Source organism: Oncorhynchus masou, chromosome 13 (genome assembly GCF_036934945.1).
Source record: "Oncorhynchus masou masou isolate Uvic2021 chromosome 13, UVic_Omas_1.1, whole genome shotgun sequence".
NCBI classification, from domain to species: Eukaryota; Metazoa; Chordata; class Actinopteri; order Salmoniformes; family Salmonidae; genus Oncorhynchus; species Oncorhynchus masou.
Window position 1 is genome coordinate 35,206,837 of NC_088224.1, and position 18,417 is coordinate 35,225,253.

The 18,417-nt window shown below is 43.6% G+C and overlaps 1 protein-coding gene across 1 annotated transcript in view; it reads left to right on the forward strand.

Annotated features, from left to right (window-relative positions):
• The window catches only part of LOC135552152 (atrial natriuretic peptide receptor 1-like), a 115,828-nt gene that overhangs the window by 57,404 nt on the left and 40,007 nt on the right, over positions 1-18,417 (forward strand). Inside the window, exon 5 of the mRNA XM_064983595.1 lies at positions 1,654-1,789. Coding sequence (XP_064839667.1) covers positions 1,654-1,789 — 136 coding nt within the window. The remainder of the gene's footprint in view (positions 1-1,653; positions 1,790-18,417) is intronic.

Here is an 18,417-nt window from a genome sequence, read left to right on the forward strand (position 1 = left end):
AGGTGTGTGTTTGACTCACACACACAAACATGTAGATACACTGTATATACAAAAGTATGTGGACACCCCTTCAAATTTGTGGATTCGGCTGGAGTGGTGTGAAGCTTGCTGCCATTGGACTCTGAAGCAGTGGTAATGCGTTCTCTGGAATGATGACTCAGGCTTCACCATCTGGCAGTCCGACAGACAATTCCGGGTTTGGTGAATGCCAGGAGAACACTTCCTGCCCCAATGCATAGTACCAACTGTAAAGTTTGGTGGATGAGGAATAATGGTCTGGGGCGCTTTAGTTCCAGTGAAGGGAAATCTTATTGCTACAGCATACAATTACATTCTAGACAAGTATGTGCTTCCAACTTTGTGGCAACAGTTTGGGGAAGGCCTTTCTTATTTCAGAATGACAATACCCCCATGCACAAAGCGAGAAATGGTTTGTCGAGATCGGTGTGGAACTTGACTGGCCTGCACAGAGCCCTGACTTCAACCCCATCGTTCACCTTTGGGATGAATTGGAGCGCAGACTGCGAGCCAGGCCTAATCACCCAACATCCATGCCCGATCTCACTAATTGCTCTTGTGGCTGAATGCCTTCCCAGAAGAGTGGAGGCTGTTATAGCAGCGAAAGGGGGACCAACTCCATATTAATGCCCATGATTTTAGAATGAGATGTTTATCGAGCAGGTGTCCACATACTTTTGGTCATGTAGTGTATATGTGGGAGATATATTATATATAACCTACCTAAAAGGAAGATATTGCTATGTGCACAGGTAAAATCAGGGAAATTGCTGATGGGCGTTGAAACAGGTTGGTATAATGGTGAAATAGAAGAGGAAAGATTATGTAACTATTGTGGGGCGGCAGGTAGCCTAGTGGTTAGAGCGTTGAACTTGTAACCGAAAGGTTACAATATTGAATCACCGAGCTGACAAGGTAAAAATCTGTCATTCTTCCCCTGAACAGGCAGTTAACCCACTGTTCCTAGGCTGTCATTGAAAATAAGAATTTGTTCTTAACTGACTTGCCTAGTTAAATAATGGTAAAAAAACAACAACATTGTGACCTCAAATAAATAGAGACTGAAATGAGTTTTATTCCCTTTTCTACCACGATTTATGCTTGTCCTTATTCTAGAAAATCCACCAGATTTACCCTGGCATTATGTGGCTGAGCGAAGAGGAGAAATGGCAATGTTTTTTTGTCCATTGTGTATTTCCATTTGTGGAATTTTTTGATAAAGCCTTGAATAAAATAAAAATGGTGACTTATAATTCAATTATAAAAAATGTTTATCTCCTATATGGCAAATGGCACTTATATATTGTGTGTACTGTAGGCCTGTCTCACACTTGAATCTTCTCTTTGTGCCAGAGTTGGTTCAAATGCCTTCCATTTCCTTTTTATGTATTTATTAATCTGTATACACTACCAGTCAAGTTTTAGAACACTACTCATTCAAGGGTTTTTACATTAGTTTTACTATTTTCTGCATTGTAGAATAATAGTGAAGACATCGAAACTATGAAATAACACACATGGAATCGTGTAGTCACCAAAAAAAGTGTCAAAATACATCTTATATTTGAGATTCTTCAAGTAGCCACCCTTTGCCTTGATGACAACTTTGCACACTCTTGGCATTCTCTCAACTAGATGAACCTGATAGCAGGAGGCTTCTATGACGGCGTGATGCTTTACTCTCAGGCCCTGAATGAGACCATGACAGAGGCAGGGGGCCGGCCGCGAGGGGACGCCGTCACCAAGAGGATGTGGAACCGCACGTACCATGGTGAGTCATTGCAGATACACACACACACACGCGTGTGTGCACGAACACACACACACACACACACACACACACACACACAGAGGATGTGGAACCAAATGTAACATGGTGAGTCAATGCAGATATACACACGCACAATGCCCGTACTGGTTTTGAGTAGTGCCATATTGTCCATTTGAAGTGACCTTTGCTGAATTTCAGGCCTGTTCATTGGACAGAAAAGGTCACCTATCATCTGTACACTGTTAGAAAAAAAAGGTGCTATCTAGAACCTAAAAGAGCTCTACCTTACCGGATTTTACAGTGACCGTATTACTACCATACCGGCAGTCACGAGTCATGACTGCAGTCAAATTCCACATGACCATTTAATCACGGTAATTAGGCTTCTTCAAGGTCAGATGTTGCTGATGGTCATTAGTAGCCTACCAAAATTTCTAACTGTCTGGTACTCAGCATTCTATTCACTCTGACATCAATGCAAATGTAATCAAAATTGAATCAAACACTTTGTGAGAGCCCATAAGCTCATGAAACATTTCTATAGGCAATTGCGTATATTATTTAGTGTATGTAAAGAAAAGATTAAATCAAGAATAGTCTGATGGGTGACAATATTAGCCTAATAATATATTATCAGTTGTGAATGATGCCCAGCTTGTGTGCAGTAAGGCAAGAAACAGAGCATGCCTTTTTTTCAACTTTTTCAAATCATAGTTGCACACCTCATGTATCCTAGCCCATAGGCATATATATTTGATAAGGTTTGTTTCACAACTAAAGTGTAAAAATGCACCTTTATAATTAAATTATTACATGCATAATCAAATTTGCTGTCACTTTTGAAAATGGTGTTTTCCCGGTAATTGATTGCATTTTGGAACATGCGCTCTTATAGCCTACTGCCGTGTGCACATTGCTGCGCTTATAATGTGAAATAGTTTCTAAACATTTTAAGCTTCATGTTCTGATCTGTTGCATCAGCCTCATAGATTTTGAACGTTTTTTTTAAGCTAGTGGTTGTATTAATTTGGGATCTTTGGCATCCCACAACTGTCCCAGACTATGTTTGGAATATTTATTTCTCGCACAGAATAGGTCAACCTTTGTACTATGGGGATAGTAGATTGACATAGGCTAGTGCTTTTGCTATTCGTTAGACCTACTCATCTTGTTGGTGACGAAATGTACATGTGGACAGTTCTTCCAACATCTTCAATATGCACCTCTGCAGTTGCGTCCCCAATGTGTCTATCTTCACTTGTGGCCTGTGAGAAAAACGTGACGGGTACTGGCTAATAAGAATTGAGATACAGTGCATTTGGGAAAGTATTCAGACCCCTTAACTTTGTCCACTCTTTGTTACTGTGAGGACAGACGTTGGGAGACGAGAAGCAAGTACAGGGGGTGATGATTAAATGGAAAAGCGGACATATAACAAAACAAGAACAGCGTCTGGACGAGGGGAACAAAACTACATGAATGCCAACACAGGGATCAAACTGAGGAAAATACAGATATAGAGGGGTCAATCAACAAAAGTGAAGGAGTCCAGGTGAGTCCAATGAAGCGCTGATGCGCGTAACGATGGTGACAGGTGTGCGTAATGATGGGCCGCCTGGCGCCCTCGAGTGCCAGAGAGGGGCGGCAGCAGGCGTGACAATACCCCCCTCTCTAGGGGCGCCTCCCCGCGTCCCACCTGGGCGAGCTTGACGGGCCGTCTGAGGCATGGGAGCTGGACGAGCCGGCTGAGGCGTGGAACTTCAACAAGCCGGCTGAGGAGTGGAAGCCCGACGAGCCGGCTGAGGCGTGGGAGCCGGCTGTGGCGTCGAAGCCTGACAGGCCGGCTGAGCCGTGAAAGCCTGACAGGCCGGCTGAGGCGTGGGAGCCCGACAAGCCGGCTGAGGCATGACGTAGGATAGAAGCCTGATGAGCTGGCTGAGGCTTGGGAGCCCGACGAGCCGGCTGAGGCATAACGTGGGATGGAAGCCTGATGAGCCAAACGAGGCAAGAAAACCTCTCGAGCCAGCTAAGGCATGGAAGCCGGACGAGCCAGTTGAGGCCTCCTCGATTATTTCAGCAGCGGCACGTGGACCCGACGTCACCAACCCCAATGATAAACAAAACACTCCCTGATGCTTCCATTATAGGTATCTGCATTCTGTGAGGACAGACGCGGGGAGAGGAGAAGCAAGTACAGGGAGTGAAGATTTAATGGATAAATGGACATACAGCGGGGCAAAAAAGTATTTAGTCAGCCACCAATTGTGCAGGTTCTCCCACTTAAAAAGATGAGAGGCCTGTAATTTTCATCATAGGTACACTTCAACTATGACAGACAAAATGAGAAAAAAAAAATCCTGCAAATCACAATGTAGGATTTTTTATGAATTTATTTGCAAATTATGGTGTATAACAAAACAAGATTAATGCAGACACAGGGACAGGGGGAACAAAACAACTTTAATACAGACACAGGGATCAAACTGAGGAACATACAGATATAGAGGGGGCAATCAACAAAGTGAAGGAGTCCAGGGGAATTCATTGAAGCGCTGATGCACGTAATGATGGTGACAGGTGTATGTAATGATGGGCCACTTGGCGCCCTCAAGCGCAAGAGAGGGGGAGCGGGAGCAGGCATGACAGTTATGTTACAGCCTTATTCTAAAATGGATTAAATTGTTTTTCCCCTCATCAATCTACACACACTACCCCATAATAATGAAGCAAAAACAGGTTTTAGAAATATTTGCAAAAAACTCAAATGAAATCACATTGACATAAGTATTCTGACCCTTTACTCAGTATTTTGTTGAAGTACCTTTTGCAGCAATTACAGCCTTGAGTCTTCTTGGGTTAGACACTACAAGCTTGGCACACCTGTATTTGGGGAGTTTCTCTCATTCTTCTCTGCAGATTCTCTCAAGCTATGTCAGGTTAGATGGGGAGCGTTGCTGCACAGCTATTTTGAGGTCTTTCCAGAGATGTTCCAGCAGGTTCAAGTCCGTGCTCTGGCTGGGCCACTCAAGAACATTCAGAGACTTGTCCTGAAGCCACTCCTGGAGGAAACTGCTGCTGAAGAACATCCCCAAAGCATGATGCTTCACCGTAGGAACGGTATTGATGAGCGGTGCCTGGTTTCCTCCAGACGTGACCCTTGGCATTCAGGCCAAATAGTTACATCTTGCCTCCCGAGTGGCACAGTGGTCTAAGGCACTGCATCGCAGTTGCTAGCTGTGCCACTAGAGATCCTAGTTGAAGTCCAGGCTCTGTCGCAGGCCGCGATCGGGAGACCCATGGGGCAGCGTACTGTTGTCCGGGTTAGGGGAGGGTTTGGCCGGCAGGGATGTCCTTGTCTCATCGCGCTCTAGCTGGTGGGCCAGGCACATGCACGCTGACACGGTCGCCAGGTGTACGGTGTTTCCTCCAACACATTGGTGTGGCTGGCTTCCAGGTTAAGTGGGCATTGTGTCAAGAAGCAGTGCGGCTTGGTTGGTTTGTGTTTCGGAGGACGCATGGCTCTCGACCTTTACCTCTCCTGAGTCCGTACAGGAGTTGCAGCGATGAGATGACTGCAACTACCAATTGGGGAGTTAAAGGGGTAAACTTTTTTTTTTTAAATAGCAACCAAAAAAAAGAATGATGGAGAATGATGGAGGTCACTGTGTTCTTGGGGACATGCTGGATAAATGTTTTGTTACTCTTCCTCAGACACAATCCTGTCTGGCGTGGTTTTTGCTCTGACATGCACTGTCAACTGTTGGATCTTATGTGTACCATTCCAAATCAGGTTGAAGAAACGTCTCAAGGATGATCGATGGAAACAAGATGCACCTGAGCAAAATTGCGAGTCTCATATCAAAGGGTCTGAATACTTATGTAAATAAGGTATTTCTGTTTTTTTTTCAAAAGCCTGTTTTCGTTTTGTCATTATGGGGTATTGTGTGTAGATTGATGAGAGAAAAAAATATTTCATAAATTTTAGAATAAGGCTGTAATGTAACAAAATGTGGAAAAAGTGAAGGGGTCTGAAAACTTTCAGAATGAGTTGTAATTGGGTAAATTCTAAATCGAGTAATCCTGTTACCTGGGCATTCTCCGTGTGAACACAATGTAATGACGCACTTCAAAGTGCTTAAATATGCATAAAATATGCAAAAATAAATTAAAGTGCAGTAATTGGAGACCTGCAGTGACCACACACTGTCAGAGCTTTTAAACGCTGAAATGTTAGTCTACTACTCACAATGCACTGCTCTGCACAAAAGACCACCCGTTGCCATTCCATGTCTCCATAACAACAACCTAACCCACAAACCGCCTACCCACCCAGCCCCTTACTTCTAAAACTGATTACACTGACCACTGTAGAGAACTCACAAACACCTCTTGCTGTCTCCAATAAGCACTCACCAGCTAATCAAAGGGTCAAAAGGCATTATTATGATACAGCGAAGCAACTTAAGCAGTTAAAGAATGTTCAATATCAAAGATGGCAGCGCAAGCACACACATGTATAATCACATGTGTTTGTGAAGATTTTAAATCAGTGAAACAAAAAATTTAACTAATGTGCGCGTGTGTGTGCTGGCCACTAAACGTCCACTTATAGAAAAATTATCAGCCTTTTGGGGGCACTAACAAAATGTTTTTTTTCTGGTGGGGTCCCCCTACATAGGGGCAAAACACAGTCCCTCCAGGATTCTGCAATTCTTTGAATGCAATAATGTTTTGCAAAATCAACAATTTTCTGCATTATTATGCGAGACATTGCAAATTTGACCAATCACTACACTATTTCCACATAAAACAGTCAAAGCATCGCAATATTATCTCATAAAACGGACCCATCAGCACAGTACAAAAAAAGGGCTCTCAATTTCAACCAATCACCCACCGTACATACAGTTGAAGTCGGAAGTTTACATACACCTAAGCCAAATAAATTTAAACTCAGTTTTTCACAATTCCTGACAATTAATTCTAATATAAATTCCCTGTCCAAGGTCAGTTAGGATCACCACTTTATTTTAAGAACGTGAAATGTCAGAATAATAGTAGAGCGAATGATTTATTTCAGCTTTTATTTATTTCAGCACATTCCCAGTGGGTCAGAAGTTTACATACACTCAATTAGTATTTGGAAGTTAAATTGTTTAACTTGGGTCGAACATTTCGGGTAGCCTCCCACAAGCTTCCCACAATAAGTTGGGTGAATTTTGGCCCATTCCTCCTGACAGAGCTGGTGTAACTGAGTCAGGTTTGTACGCCTCCTTGCTCGCACACGCTTTTTCAGTTCTGCCCACAAATTTTCTATTGGATTGAGGTCAGGGCTTTGTGATGGCCACTCCAATACCTTGACTTTGTTGTCCTTAAGCCATTTTGCCACAACTTTGGAAGTATGCTTGAGGTCATTGTCCATTTGGAAGACCCATTTGCGACCAAGCTTTAACTTCCTGACTGATGTCTTGAGATGTTGCTTAAATATATCCACATCATTTTCTTCCCTCATGATGCCATCTATTTTGTGAAGTGCACCAGCCCCCCCTGCAGCAAAGCACCACCACAACATGATGCTGCCACCCCCGTGCTTCACGGGTTGGGATGGTGTTCTTCGGCTTGCAATCCTCCCCCTTTTTCCTCCAAACATAATGGCAGTCATTATGGCCAAACAGTTCTATTTTTGTTTCATCAGACCCGAGGACATTTCTCCAAAAAATATGATCTTTGTCCCCATGTGCAGTTGTTAACCGTAGTCTGGCTTTTTTATGGCGGTTTTGGAGCGGTGGCTTCTTCCTTGCTGAGCAGCCTTTCAGGTTATGTCGATATAGTGCTCGTTTTACTGTGGATATAGATACTTTTCTACCTTTCCTCCAGCATCTTCACAAGGTCCTTTGCTGTTGTTCTGGGATTGATCTGCACTTTTCGCACCAAAGTACGTTCATCTCTAGGAGACAGAACGTGTCTCCTTCCTGAGCGGTGTGACGGCTGCGTGGTCCCATGGTGTTTATACTTGCGTACTACTGTTTGTGCAGATGAACGTGGTACCTTCAGGTGTTTGGAAATTGCTCCCAAAGACGAAACAGACTTTTGGAGGTCTACATTTCTTTTTATTGAGGTCCTGGCTGATGTCTTTTGATTTCCCATGATGTCAAGCAAAGAGGCACCGAGTTTGAAGGTCGGCCTTGAAATACATCCACAGGTACACCTCCAATTGCCTCAAATTATGTCAATTAGCCTATCAGAAGCTTCTAAAGCTATGACATCATTTTCTTTTTTTTCTCCAAGCTGTTGAAAGGCACAGTCAACTTAGTGTATGTAAACTTCTGACGCACTGGAATTGTGATACAGTGAATTATAAGTGAAATGATCTGTCTTGTGTCATGCACAAAATAGATGTCCTAACCGACTTGCCAAAACTATAATTTGTTAACAAGAAATTTGTGGTGGTTGAAAAACAAGTTTTATTGACTCCAACCTAAGTGAATGTAAACTTTCGACTTCAACTGTATACCGTATAATATGGTTCAATCAAGCTACACGTCAAAAACATTTTCCCTTGTCGGCACATTTTTGCTCCAAATTGAAAAAAGTCATTGAATATTGCCATGCAAAATGTCAGAATTGATGCAGCAAAACATCAAGCATTTTTTTCTGCAAATTTCACAAAAACATCCTGAGAAAATCCTGAAGGGACTGAAGACATTTGTGACCCCCCTCTTGACAGCAGAGAATATGTGTTTGTTTGTTTTAGAGTTAATTTCCTGCAAATCTACATATTTTGCCATGGAGTGTAGAGAAAATGTTTCAGTTTTAAAGCAAGTTTGCTGCAATTCTACACATTTTGTCCATGGGGCAGTGAGAAGATTTAGCAATTTTATAACTCATTTCCTGCAGTTATGCACATTTTACCATAGGGTGGCGAGACCTTTTTGCCATTTTAAAGCACATTTCCTGCTATTCTACAAAATCTTTTGCCTTGACTTATGCCATGTTAATATGATATCTGAGTTAGAGTAACTAACAAAATAAATGTGGGCCCCCTGGAAGTCAGGGCGACTGGACATGTATCCTGCCTGCCCGGTCCGTAATTCGATCATGATTGCTACAAGTTTAGATACCTGGCTAGACTAATTTACAATCTGAAAATATTAGCTGGCATTGAGTTACTGTCAGTGACTGTCGTCCTCACGGTCTGCTGGAACCGAGGGGCTCGGTGCACTACCCTAGAGGAGACAGCATTCCCCAGATTTTTCTTTATTGTTTTAAGTAAACACCCTTGAAACTGAGGTATCACACTTGTGTCTGTTCTGTGAACACGTCTTGATCAAACCCCCCTGGTCTGCCACAAGATGTACAGTGCATTCGGAAAGTATTCAGACCCCTTGACTTTTTCCACATTTTGTTACGTTGCAGTCTTATTCTAAAATAGATTAAATTCATGTTTTTCCTCATCAATCTACACACAATACCCCATTATGGCAAAGAAAAAACACGTTTTTAGAGAAAACATGAAATACTTTATTTACATAATTAGTCTTTAAATTGAGCTCAGGTGCATCCTGTTTCCAATGAGCATCCTTATACAACTGGAGTCCACCTGTGGTAAATTCAATTGATTGGACATCATTTGGAAAGGCACACACCTGTCTATATAAGTACCCCCAGTTAACAGTGCATGTCAGAGCAAAAACCAACCCAGGAAGTCGAAGGAATTGTCTGTAGAGCTCCGAGGCAGGATTGTGTCAAGGCACAGATCTGGGGAATGGTACCAAAAAATGTTTGAAGCATTGAAGGTCACCAAGAACACAGTGGCCTCCATCATTCTTAAATGGAACAAGTTTGAAACCACCAAGACTCTTCCTAGAGCTGGCTGGCCAGCCAATCGGAGCAGTCAGGGGAGAAGGGCCTTGGTTAGGGAGGTGACAAAGAACCTGAAGGTCACTCTGATAACGCTTCAGACGTCCTCTGTGGAGATGGAGAGCATTCCACCAATCAGGCCATTATGGTAGAGTGGCCAGACAGAAGCCACTCCTCAGGAAAAGTTTGCCAAAAGGTACCTAAAGACCATGAGAAACAAGATTCTCTGGTCTGATGAAACCAAGATTGATCTCTTTGGCCTGAATGTCAAGCTATCAAGTCTGGAGGAAACCTGGCATCATCCCTACGGTGAAGCATGGTGGTGGCGGCATCATGCTGTTGGGATGTTTCAGCGGAGTACCTCAGACTGGGGCAAAGGTTCACCTTCCAACATGACAGCGACCCTAAGCACACAATCAAAACAATGCAGGAGTGGCTTTGGGACAAGTCTCTGAATGTCCTTGAGTGGCCCAGCCAGAGCCTGGACTTGAACCTGGTAGAACATCTCTGGAAAGACCTGAAAATAGCTGTGCAGTGACACTCCTCATCCAACCTGACAGAGCTTGCGAGTATCTGCAGAGCAGAATGGGAGAAACTCCCCAAATACAGGTGTGCCCAGCTTGCAGCGTCCTACCCAAGAAGACTTGAGGCTGTAACCGCGGCCAAAGGTGCAACGTACTGAGTAAAGCGTCTGAATACTTATGTAAATGTGTTATTTCAGTTGTTTATTTTGTTATGCATTTGCAAAAATGTCTAAAACCTGTTTTTGCTTTGTCATCATGGGGTATTATGTGTAGATTGATGAGGGGAAAAGTAAGGCTGTAACGTAACAAAATGTGGAAAAAGTCAAGGGGTTTGAAAACGTTCCGAATGCATTCTATACATAATATAATGTTTTTTGGGGGGTCCGGGGGACCCTAGCGGCCGGGGTTCCTGTGTGACCACTTATGTCGCTTATGCCCAGGGCCGGCCCTGCAAATCACCTCACAGGTAAACCATAACTTGATTGCGTAGAACAAGAAAATACAATAATAAGATTACAATACCCTCAAGGGTCTCTTGACCCCAACGGAATGATTCACTCGTCATGCCAAAGTCCATCTTTCTCACTTGAGGCCTATCCGAGCTCTCATCTCTGCTTTTATTCTTGACGTCATCATGCAGACTTCCCTAACGAGTTAGCTCACTGGGCACCGTTTGCGTCGCTTCACTAGCGGGCCTTCTTTTCATCATGAAGATAAGCTCACAGTGGCTGATGGCGACATTCAGCGACAGCCTGTTACAGCACCCATGATTCATATCTGTGTTTGATAGGATTGGATTGTAAGATGCCGTATGGTGCATTGTCAAATTGACGGTTTGCCTCGAAGGACTTATATTGGGTACATTGTGTTTGGTGGCTGACAGGGAATAGCATCATGTAGGGAGAGAGAGAGAGAGAGGGGAAGAGATAAATAGAGGGAAGAAAGGAGACAGAAGGATAGAAAATGATGAGTGAGAGCGACAGAGAGAGAGATGGAGACGGACACTGAGTAGTGCAGCAAATCTTGACTAAGGGTCTAACAGGTGTCTAACTGTCGGAGCTATTGGCTGCTCCAGCCTGAGGGGAGAGCACCAACTTCAGCTCTATTCTATTTTTCTTCCATTGTATTGACCAGCAGTCTGTCTGCCCCTGACTGACTCACTGAGGAGAACAGCACAGTCCCTCAGGGATTTCGTGTCTGCTCCGGCCAAGGCACACAAGAGCCAGTGACCTACCGCAGTCACCCCCCCCCACGCACGTGTGTAACAGAAAAAGAGAGAGAGTGTGTGTTTGTATGTTTAGTATTTAGTATTTTATTAGGATCCCCATTAGCTGCTACTCTTCCTGGGGTCCTGAGTGTGTGTGTATGAGACGACGTAGTGGGAGGAAAGGCCCTCTCTCTCTTCCTGTTCTACAGGTTATTTTAAGCCATCTCTGCTGGGTTGCCTTCATGTGTCGGCTGATAGGAGTATTGTCGTTCCATTGTCATTCCCAGCCGATACAGATACTGTGTCTATCGGCATTTTGTTTGGTGGTAATGGGGCTGCCTTGGCAAACAGTGGTCATATCTTCCTGTGTGGTGTCTCGTATACAACAGGATTTCTCAGATCCTGTTGCAGAATACACAGGGTTCCTCCCTCCCTATATTGACTGATACCATTCAATTCAATAATTTAAAAAAAGACAACACAAGTAAAAGTTGTGTCTGGTAAAATGTTAATGCTGAGTGCCAGGTCTCTCTCTGTTTAGAGACCTCAGTATCAAGCCCGTCTGTCAGTCTGGACATCATCACATCATCTTGCAAGTCTCCATGTACTGGCTCCATACATGTTTCTGTGAAAACATACACACATAGTCACTGTTCTATTACCAATGTCAGTTAGGATAGGTAATATCTGACACACAAGCAGGGGATATGTTGACTTTTGAACAGATCAGACCAGCGCCCCATTTATGCGCATGGCAGCGTAGATCAGCTCCTGGCCCCTAATCAAAGATACTGGTTGGTCACACACAAACACACACACACAAAGCACTGGTTACATACATTATCAAATTTGTTTATGATTAGCATGGTGGAACCAACCTGATCGTTGCATTCACCTTTCTATTTAACTTCAGATGTCATGATATGTCATGTGAAATATAATGGTAAATGCAGCGATCAGGCTGGTTCCACCAGGCTAGGTTATGAAGGTCAATTGGGACAAAACTTGAAACTGTTTTGACCTTTGACCAGGTCAGATGTCACTAACTTCATTCAAGTTTCCTCCCTGTTCCGTTTACAGGAATGCTCACAGCCAGGGCATGTCTGCGTGATGCTGAGCCTCCACTTGCTGGTAACCCTAACCTTAACCCCACTGCTAACCTTGTTCCTAACCCCAGTCTTGTGTCATCATGCCTCCAAAATCATGTCGTTGTCACACCTCCCTTGGAGATCTGGAGAATTTTGTATTAGCCAAAACGGTTTGAATTGACTGCTGTGTGTTCATCACTGTTTTCAGACTGGGTAGGACACATTTTGCAGTTTCCCGTATGCTAGCTTGCAGCATTGTGGAAAATGAAAGAAAACCTGCAGGGGAAACAGAATTATGTTTTTCCAAAAGTGTGCTCTATAAACAAAATCAAGGTTTTAATCTGAGATTTCCTGGCCATCCTCACGCACTGTTGTACCTACTACACTAATTTAGTGAGCACCTTTGGCGCTCCGCCCAAGCAAGACATTTGATTGGTTTGACGTGTTTCACGCTTTTTCAGTTCTGCCCACAAATTTTCTATTGGATTGAGGTCAGGGCTTTGTGATGGCCACTCCAATACCTTGACTTAGTTGTCCTTAAGCCATTTTGCCACAACTTTGGAAGTATGCTTGAGGTCATTGTCCATTTGGAAGACCCATTTGCGACCAAGCTTTAACTTCCTGACTGATGTCTTGAGATGTTGCTTAAATATATCCACATCATTTTCTTCCCTCATGATGCCATCTATTTTGTGAAGTGCACCAGCCCCCCCTGCAGCAAAGCACCACCACAACATGATGCTGCCACCCCCGTGCTTCACGGGTTGCGATGGTGTTCTTTGGCTTGCAATCCTCCCCCTTTTTCATCCAAACATAACGATGGTCATTATGTTTCATCAGACCAGTGGACATTTCTCCAAAAAGTACGATCTTTGTCTCCATGTGCAGTTGCTAACCGTAGTCGGTGTTTATACTTGCGTACTGTTGTTTGTACAGATGAACGTGGTGCCTTCGGGCGTTTGGAAATTGCTCCCAAGGATGAACCAGACTTGTGGAGGTTACAATTTGTTTTCTGAGGTCTTGGCTGATTTCTTTTGATTTTCCCATGATGTCATGCAAAGAGGCACTGAGTTTGAAGGTTGGCCTTGAAATACATCCACAGTTACACCTCCAATTGATGTCAATTAGCCTATCAGAAGCTTCTAAAGCCATGACATCATTTTCTGGAATTTTCCAAGCTGTTTAAAGGCACAGTCAACTTAGTGTATGTAAACTTCTGACGCACTGGAATTGTGATACAGTGAATTATAAGTGAAATAATCTGTCTGTTAAGAATTGTTGGAAAAATGACTTGTATGATGCACAAAGTAGATGTCCTAACCAACTTGCCAAAACTATAGTTTGTTAACAAGAAATGTGTGGAGTGGTTGAAAAACATGTTTTAATGACGCCAACCTAAGTGTATGCAAACTTCCGACTTCAACTGTAAACTTATATTAAACACAATAAGTTACGACCTAACTAAGTTGTAATGAAGTAGCTAGCTAGTTATCGAGCTAGCTATGCTAATGTTAGCTAAACATTAGCTAGCCTGCCTCGCTAGCTAATGGTAGTTAGCCTGGCTCGCTTTATCAAATGATAGGTACCTAGCTACTGTACATGACCAGCAATAACGTTATACCAGTATCTCTGGTTATGCTCACCACCACCAGTCGTCGCACACCAAGCTAGCATTACTAGTGCATGCCCTCCAGTAATGCTAGGCTGTGGAGGCATGGTCAATCCAGATTTTCTTTTTAACTAACCCAAGATAGACCACAGTTGTTTCCAATGGGACCACAGTTGTTTCCAATGGGAGCAAATTAATCACAGAACAAACAAGGAGGTGGGCGGAGCCAAGCATGAGCTAGCGAGATCCTATTGGTGCGTTCTAGTATATATTTGCATATTTCCATTGGGGAATGCCTACTATGAGAAGTGCGTATGTGCAATAACTCAAGTCACCCGTGCGCTCTTTCTAAACAACGCAATTTAAAAAAACTTTGGTGAAGGGTAAAGTCTACAGAGTTTAGTCCACTCTGGTCATAATAGATTCTAGTTTTGGGAACAGAAAAATGAATTGAGATAAAATGTTTAATCGATAAAAGAATTTGCGAAATGTCGGCCAAAATTAGTCTCCCTCCATCTTCTCCCACTGCCAGCTACTGAGCTTCCTCTCATCACCATATTTGGCTTCAGATCTGCTGCACGCAAGCTTGTTCTTTTTTGTTTGGAACACAGCCCTGCATCCCCACCATCACACAGTTACTTTTGTTTTTTTCGCAAGCCAAAAGCAGTCCCTTACAAATCGCAAACTGGGTCAGGTGGGCATAATTTGAAAGCTTACAGTATCTATTGCCAACATTACTTGCTAAGTTATCAAATACAATCTTTCAGTGTTATGCTTTCTTGTGCGTAGAGGATAGTCATGAGTGCATTTATTTATTTTATTTTATTTCACCTTTATTTAACCAGGTAGGCAAGTTGAGAACAAGTTCTCATTTACAATTGCGACCTGGCCAAGATAAAGCAAAGCAGTTCGACACATACAACAACACAGAGTTACACATGGAGTAAAACAAACATACAGTCAATAATACAGTAGAAAAATAAGTCTATATACAATGTGAGCAAATGAGGTGAGATAAGGGAGGTAAAGGCAAAAAAAAGGCCATGGTGGCAACGTAAATACAATATAGCAAGTAAAACACTGGAATGGTAGATTTGCAGTGGAAGAATGTGCAAAGTAGAGATAGAAATAATGGGGTGCTAAGGAGCTAAATAAATAAATACAGTAGGGGAAGAGGTAGTTGTTTGGGCTAAATTATAGATGGGCTATGTACAGGTGCAGTAATCTGTGAGCTGCTCTGACAGCTGGTGCATAAAGCTAAGGAGGGAGATAAGTGTTTCCAGTTTCAGAGATTTTTGTAGTTCGTTCCAGTTATTAGCAGCAGAGAACTGGAAGGAGAGGCGGCCAAAGGAAGAATTGGTTTTGGGGGTTACCAGAGAGATATACCTGCTGGAGCGTGTGCTACAGGTGGGTGCTGCTATGGTGAACAGCGAGCTGAGATAAGGGGGGACTTTACCTAGCAGGGTCTTGTAGATGACCTGGAGCCAGTGGGTTTGGCGACGAGTATAAAGTGAGGGCCAGCCAACGAGAGCGTACAGGTCGCAGTGGTGGGTAGTATATGTGGCTTTGGTGACAAAACGGATGGCACTGTGATAGACTGTATCCAATTTATTGAGTAGGGTATTGGAGGCTATTTTGTAAATGACCTGGAGGCCACGGAAGGAGAGTTGTATGTCATTGAAGCTCGTCTGGATTTGAAATGGTCGGTAATCTGTTTGTTGACTTGGCTTTCGAAGACCTTAGAAAGGCAGGGTAGGATAGATATAGGTCTGTAGCAGTTTGGGTCAAGAGTGTCCCCCCCTTTAAAGAGGGGGATGACAGCAGCTGCTTTCCAATCTTTGGGAATCTCAGACGACATGAAAGAGAGGTTGAACAGGCTAGTAATAGGTGTTGCAACAATTTTGGCAGATAATTCTAGAAAGAAAGGGTCCAGATTGTCTTGCCCGGCTGATTTGTAGGGGTCCAGATTTTGCAGCTCTTTCAGAACATCAGCTGACTGGATTTGGGAGAAGGAGAAATGGGGAAGGCTTGGTCGGGTTGCTGTGTGGGATGCAGTGCTGTTGACCGGGGTAAGGGTAGCCAGGTGGAAAGCATGGCCAGCCGTAGAAAAATGCTTATTGAAATTCTCTATTCTAGTGGATTTATCAGTGGTGACAGTGTTTCTTATCCTCAGTGCAGTGGGCAGCTGGGAAGAGGTGTTCTTATTCTCCATGGACTTTACAGTGTCCCAGAACTTTTTTGAGTTTGTGTTGCAGGAAGCAAATTTCTGCTTGAAAACGCTAGCCTTGGCTTTTCATACTGCCTATGTATATTGGTTTATAACTTCCCTGAAAAGTTGCATATCACGGGGGCTGTTCGATGCTAATGCAGAACGCAATAGGATGTTTTTGTGTTGGTTAAGGGCAGTCAGGTTTGGAGAGAACCAAGGGCTATATCTGTTCCTGGTTCTAAATTTCTTGAATGGGGCATGCTTATTTATGATATGTATGATAAAAAAATAACCAGGCATCCTCTACTGATGGGATGAGGTCAATATCCTTCCAGGATACCCCGACCAGGTCGATTATAAAGGCCTGCTCGCTGAAGTGTTTCAGGGAGCATTTGATAGTGATGAGTGGAGTTCATTTGACCGCTGACCATTACGGATGCAGGCAATGAGGCAGTGATCGCTGAGATCTTGGTTGAAAACAGAAGAGGTGTATTTAGAGGGCAAGTTGGTTAGGATGATATCTATGAGGGTACCCGTGTTTACGGCTTTGGGGTGGTACCTGGTAGGTTCATTGATCATTTGTGTGAGATTGAGGGCATCAAGCTTAGATTGTAGGATGGCTGGGGTGTAAAGCATGTTCCAGTCTAGGTCGCCTAGCAGCACGAGCTCTGAAGATAGAGGGGGGGGGGGCAAAAAGTTCACATATGGTGTTCAGAGCACAGCTGGGGGCAGAGGGTGGTCTATAGCAGGTGGCAACGGTGAGAGACTTGTTTTTAGAGAGGTGGATTTTTAAAAGTAGAAGTTCAAATTGTTTGGGTACAGACCTGGATAGTAGGACAGAACTCTGCTGGCTATCTCTGCAGTAGATTGCAACACCACCCACTTTGGCCGTTCTATCTTGTCTGAAAATGTTGTAGTTAGGGATGAAGATTTCAGAATTTTTGGTTGTCTTCCTAAGCCAGGATTCAGACACGGCTAGAACATCCAGGTTGGCAGTGTGCTAAAGCAGTGAATAAAACAAACTTAGGGAGGAGGCTTCTAATGTTATCATGCATGAAACCAAGGCTATTACGGTTACAGAAGTCATCAAGAGAGAGCGCCTGGGGAATAGGAGTGGAGCTTGGCACTGCAGGGCCTGGATTCACCTCTACATCACCAGAGGAACAGAGGAGGAGTAGGATAAGGGTACAGCTAAAAGCTATGAGAATTGGTCGTCTAGTACGTCCGGAACAGAGAGTAAAAGGAGGATTCTGGGAGCGATAAAATTGCTTCAAGGTATAATGTACAGACAAAGGTATGGTAGGATGTGAATACAGTGGAGGTAAACCTAGGTATTGAGTGATGATGAGAGAGATATTGTCTCTAGAATCATAATTGAAACCAGGTGATGGCATCGCATGTGTAGGTGGTGGAATTGAAAGGTTGGATATAAGGTATAATGAGCAGGGCTAGAGGCTCTACAGTGAAATAAGCCAATAAACACTAACCAGAACAGCAATGGACAGGGCATATTTACATTAAGGAGAGGCATGCTTAGTCGAGTGATCATAAGGGTCCAGTTAGTAGTGAGGTTGGTTGGGGTAACGGCGATTCAGAGAGCTAGCCAGGCCATCGGTAGCAAGCTAGCATAGGATGGAGGTCTGTTTTTAGCCACCTTGTGCGTTTCCATCGGTAGATTTGTGGGGTTCCATGTGATAGAGGGGATCAATCCAATTGGCAAAAATAGATATAGTTATAGTGACTCAAGAAAAATTGTCCGATAGATCTATTCAGATAGCAGCTGATAAGACAGCTAAACGATCAGTGGGCCTCAGATGGATGTTCAGGTAACGTTGTGATGGATGGGCCAGTTGTACAACTCCCTCGGGCAGATAACGTCGGTAGTCCAGTCATGAAGGCCCGGTGGGGCTCCGTGTCGGCAGTATAACGGGTCCGGATAGGTGATTGTAGCCCTTTAGCTTTTCGAGCTAAAGGATAGAGGATGACCATCAACCGTGGTTAGCTGAATACTAACGTTAGCCAGTAAGCTTCTGGTTAGCTTTTTTATTTTTTATTGGTGAGGCGAGTTGCAGGATTTAGGTGTTTGTTCCATGGCAATTGTTTTTTACAAAAGGGCGAACATAGGCATATT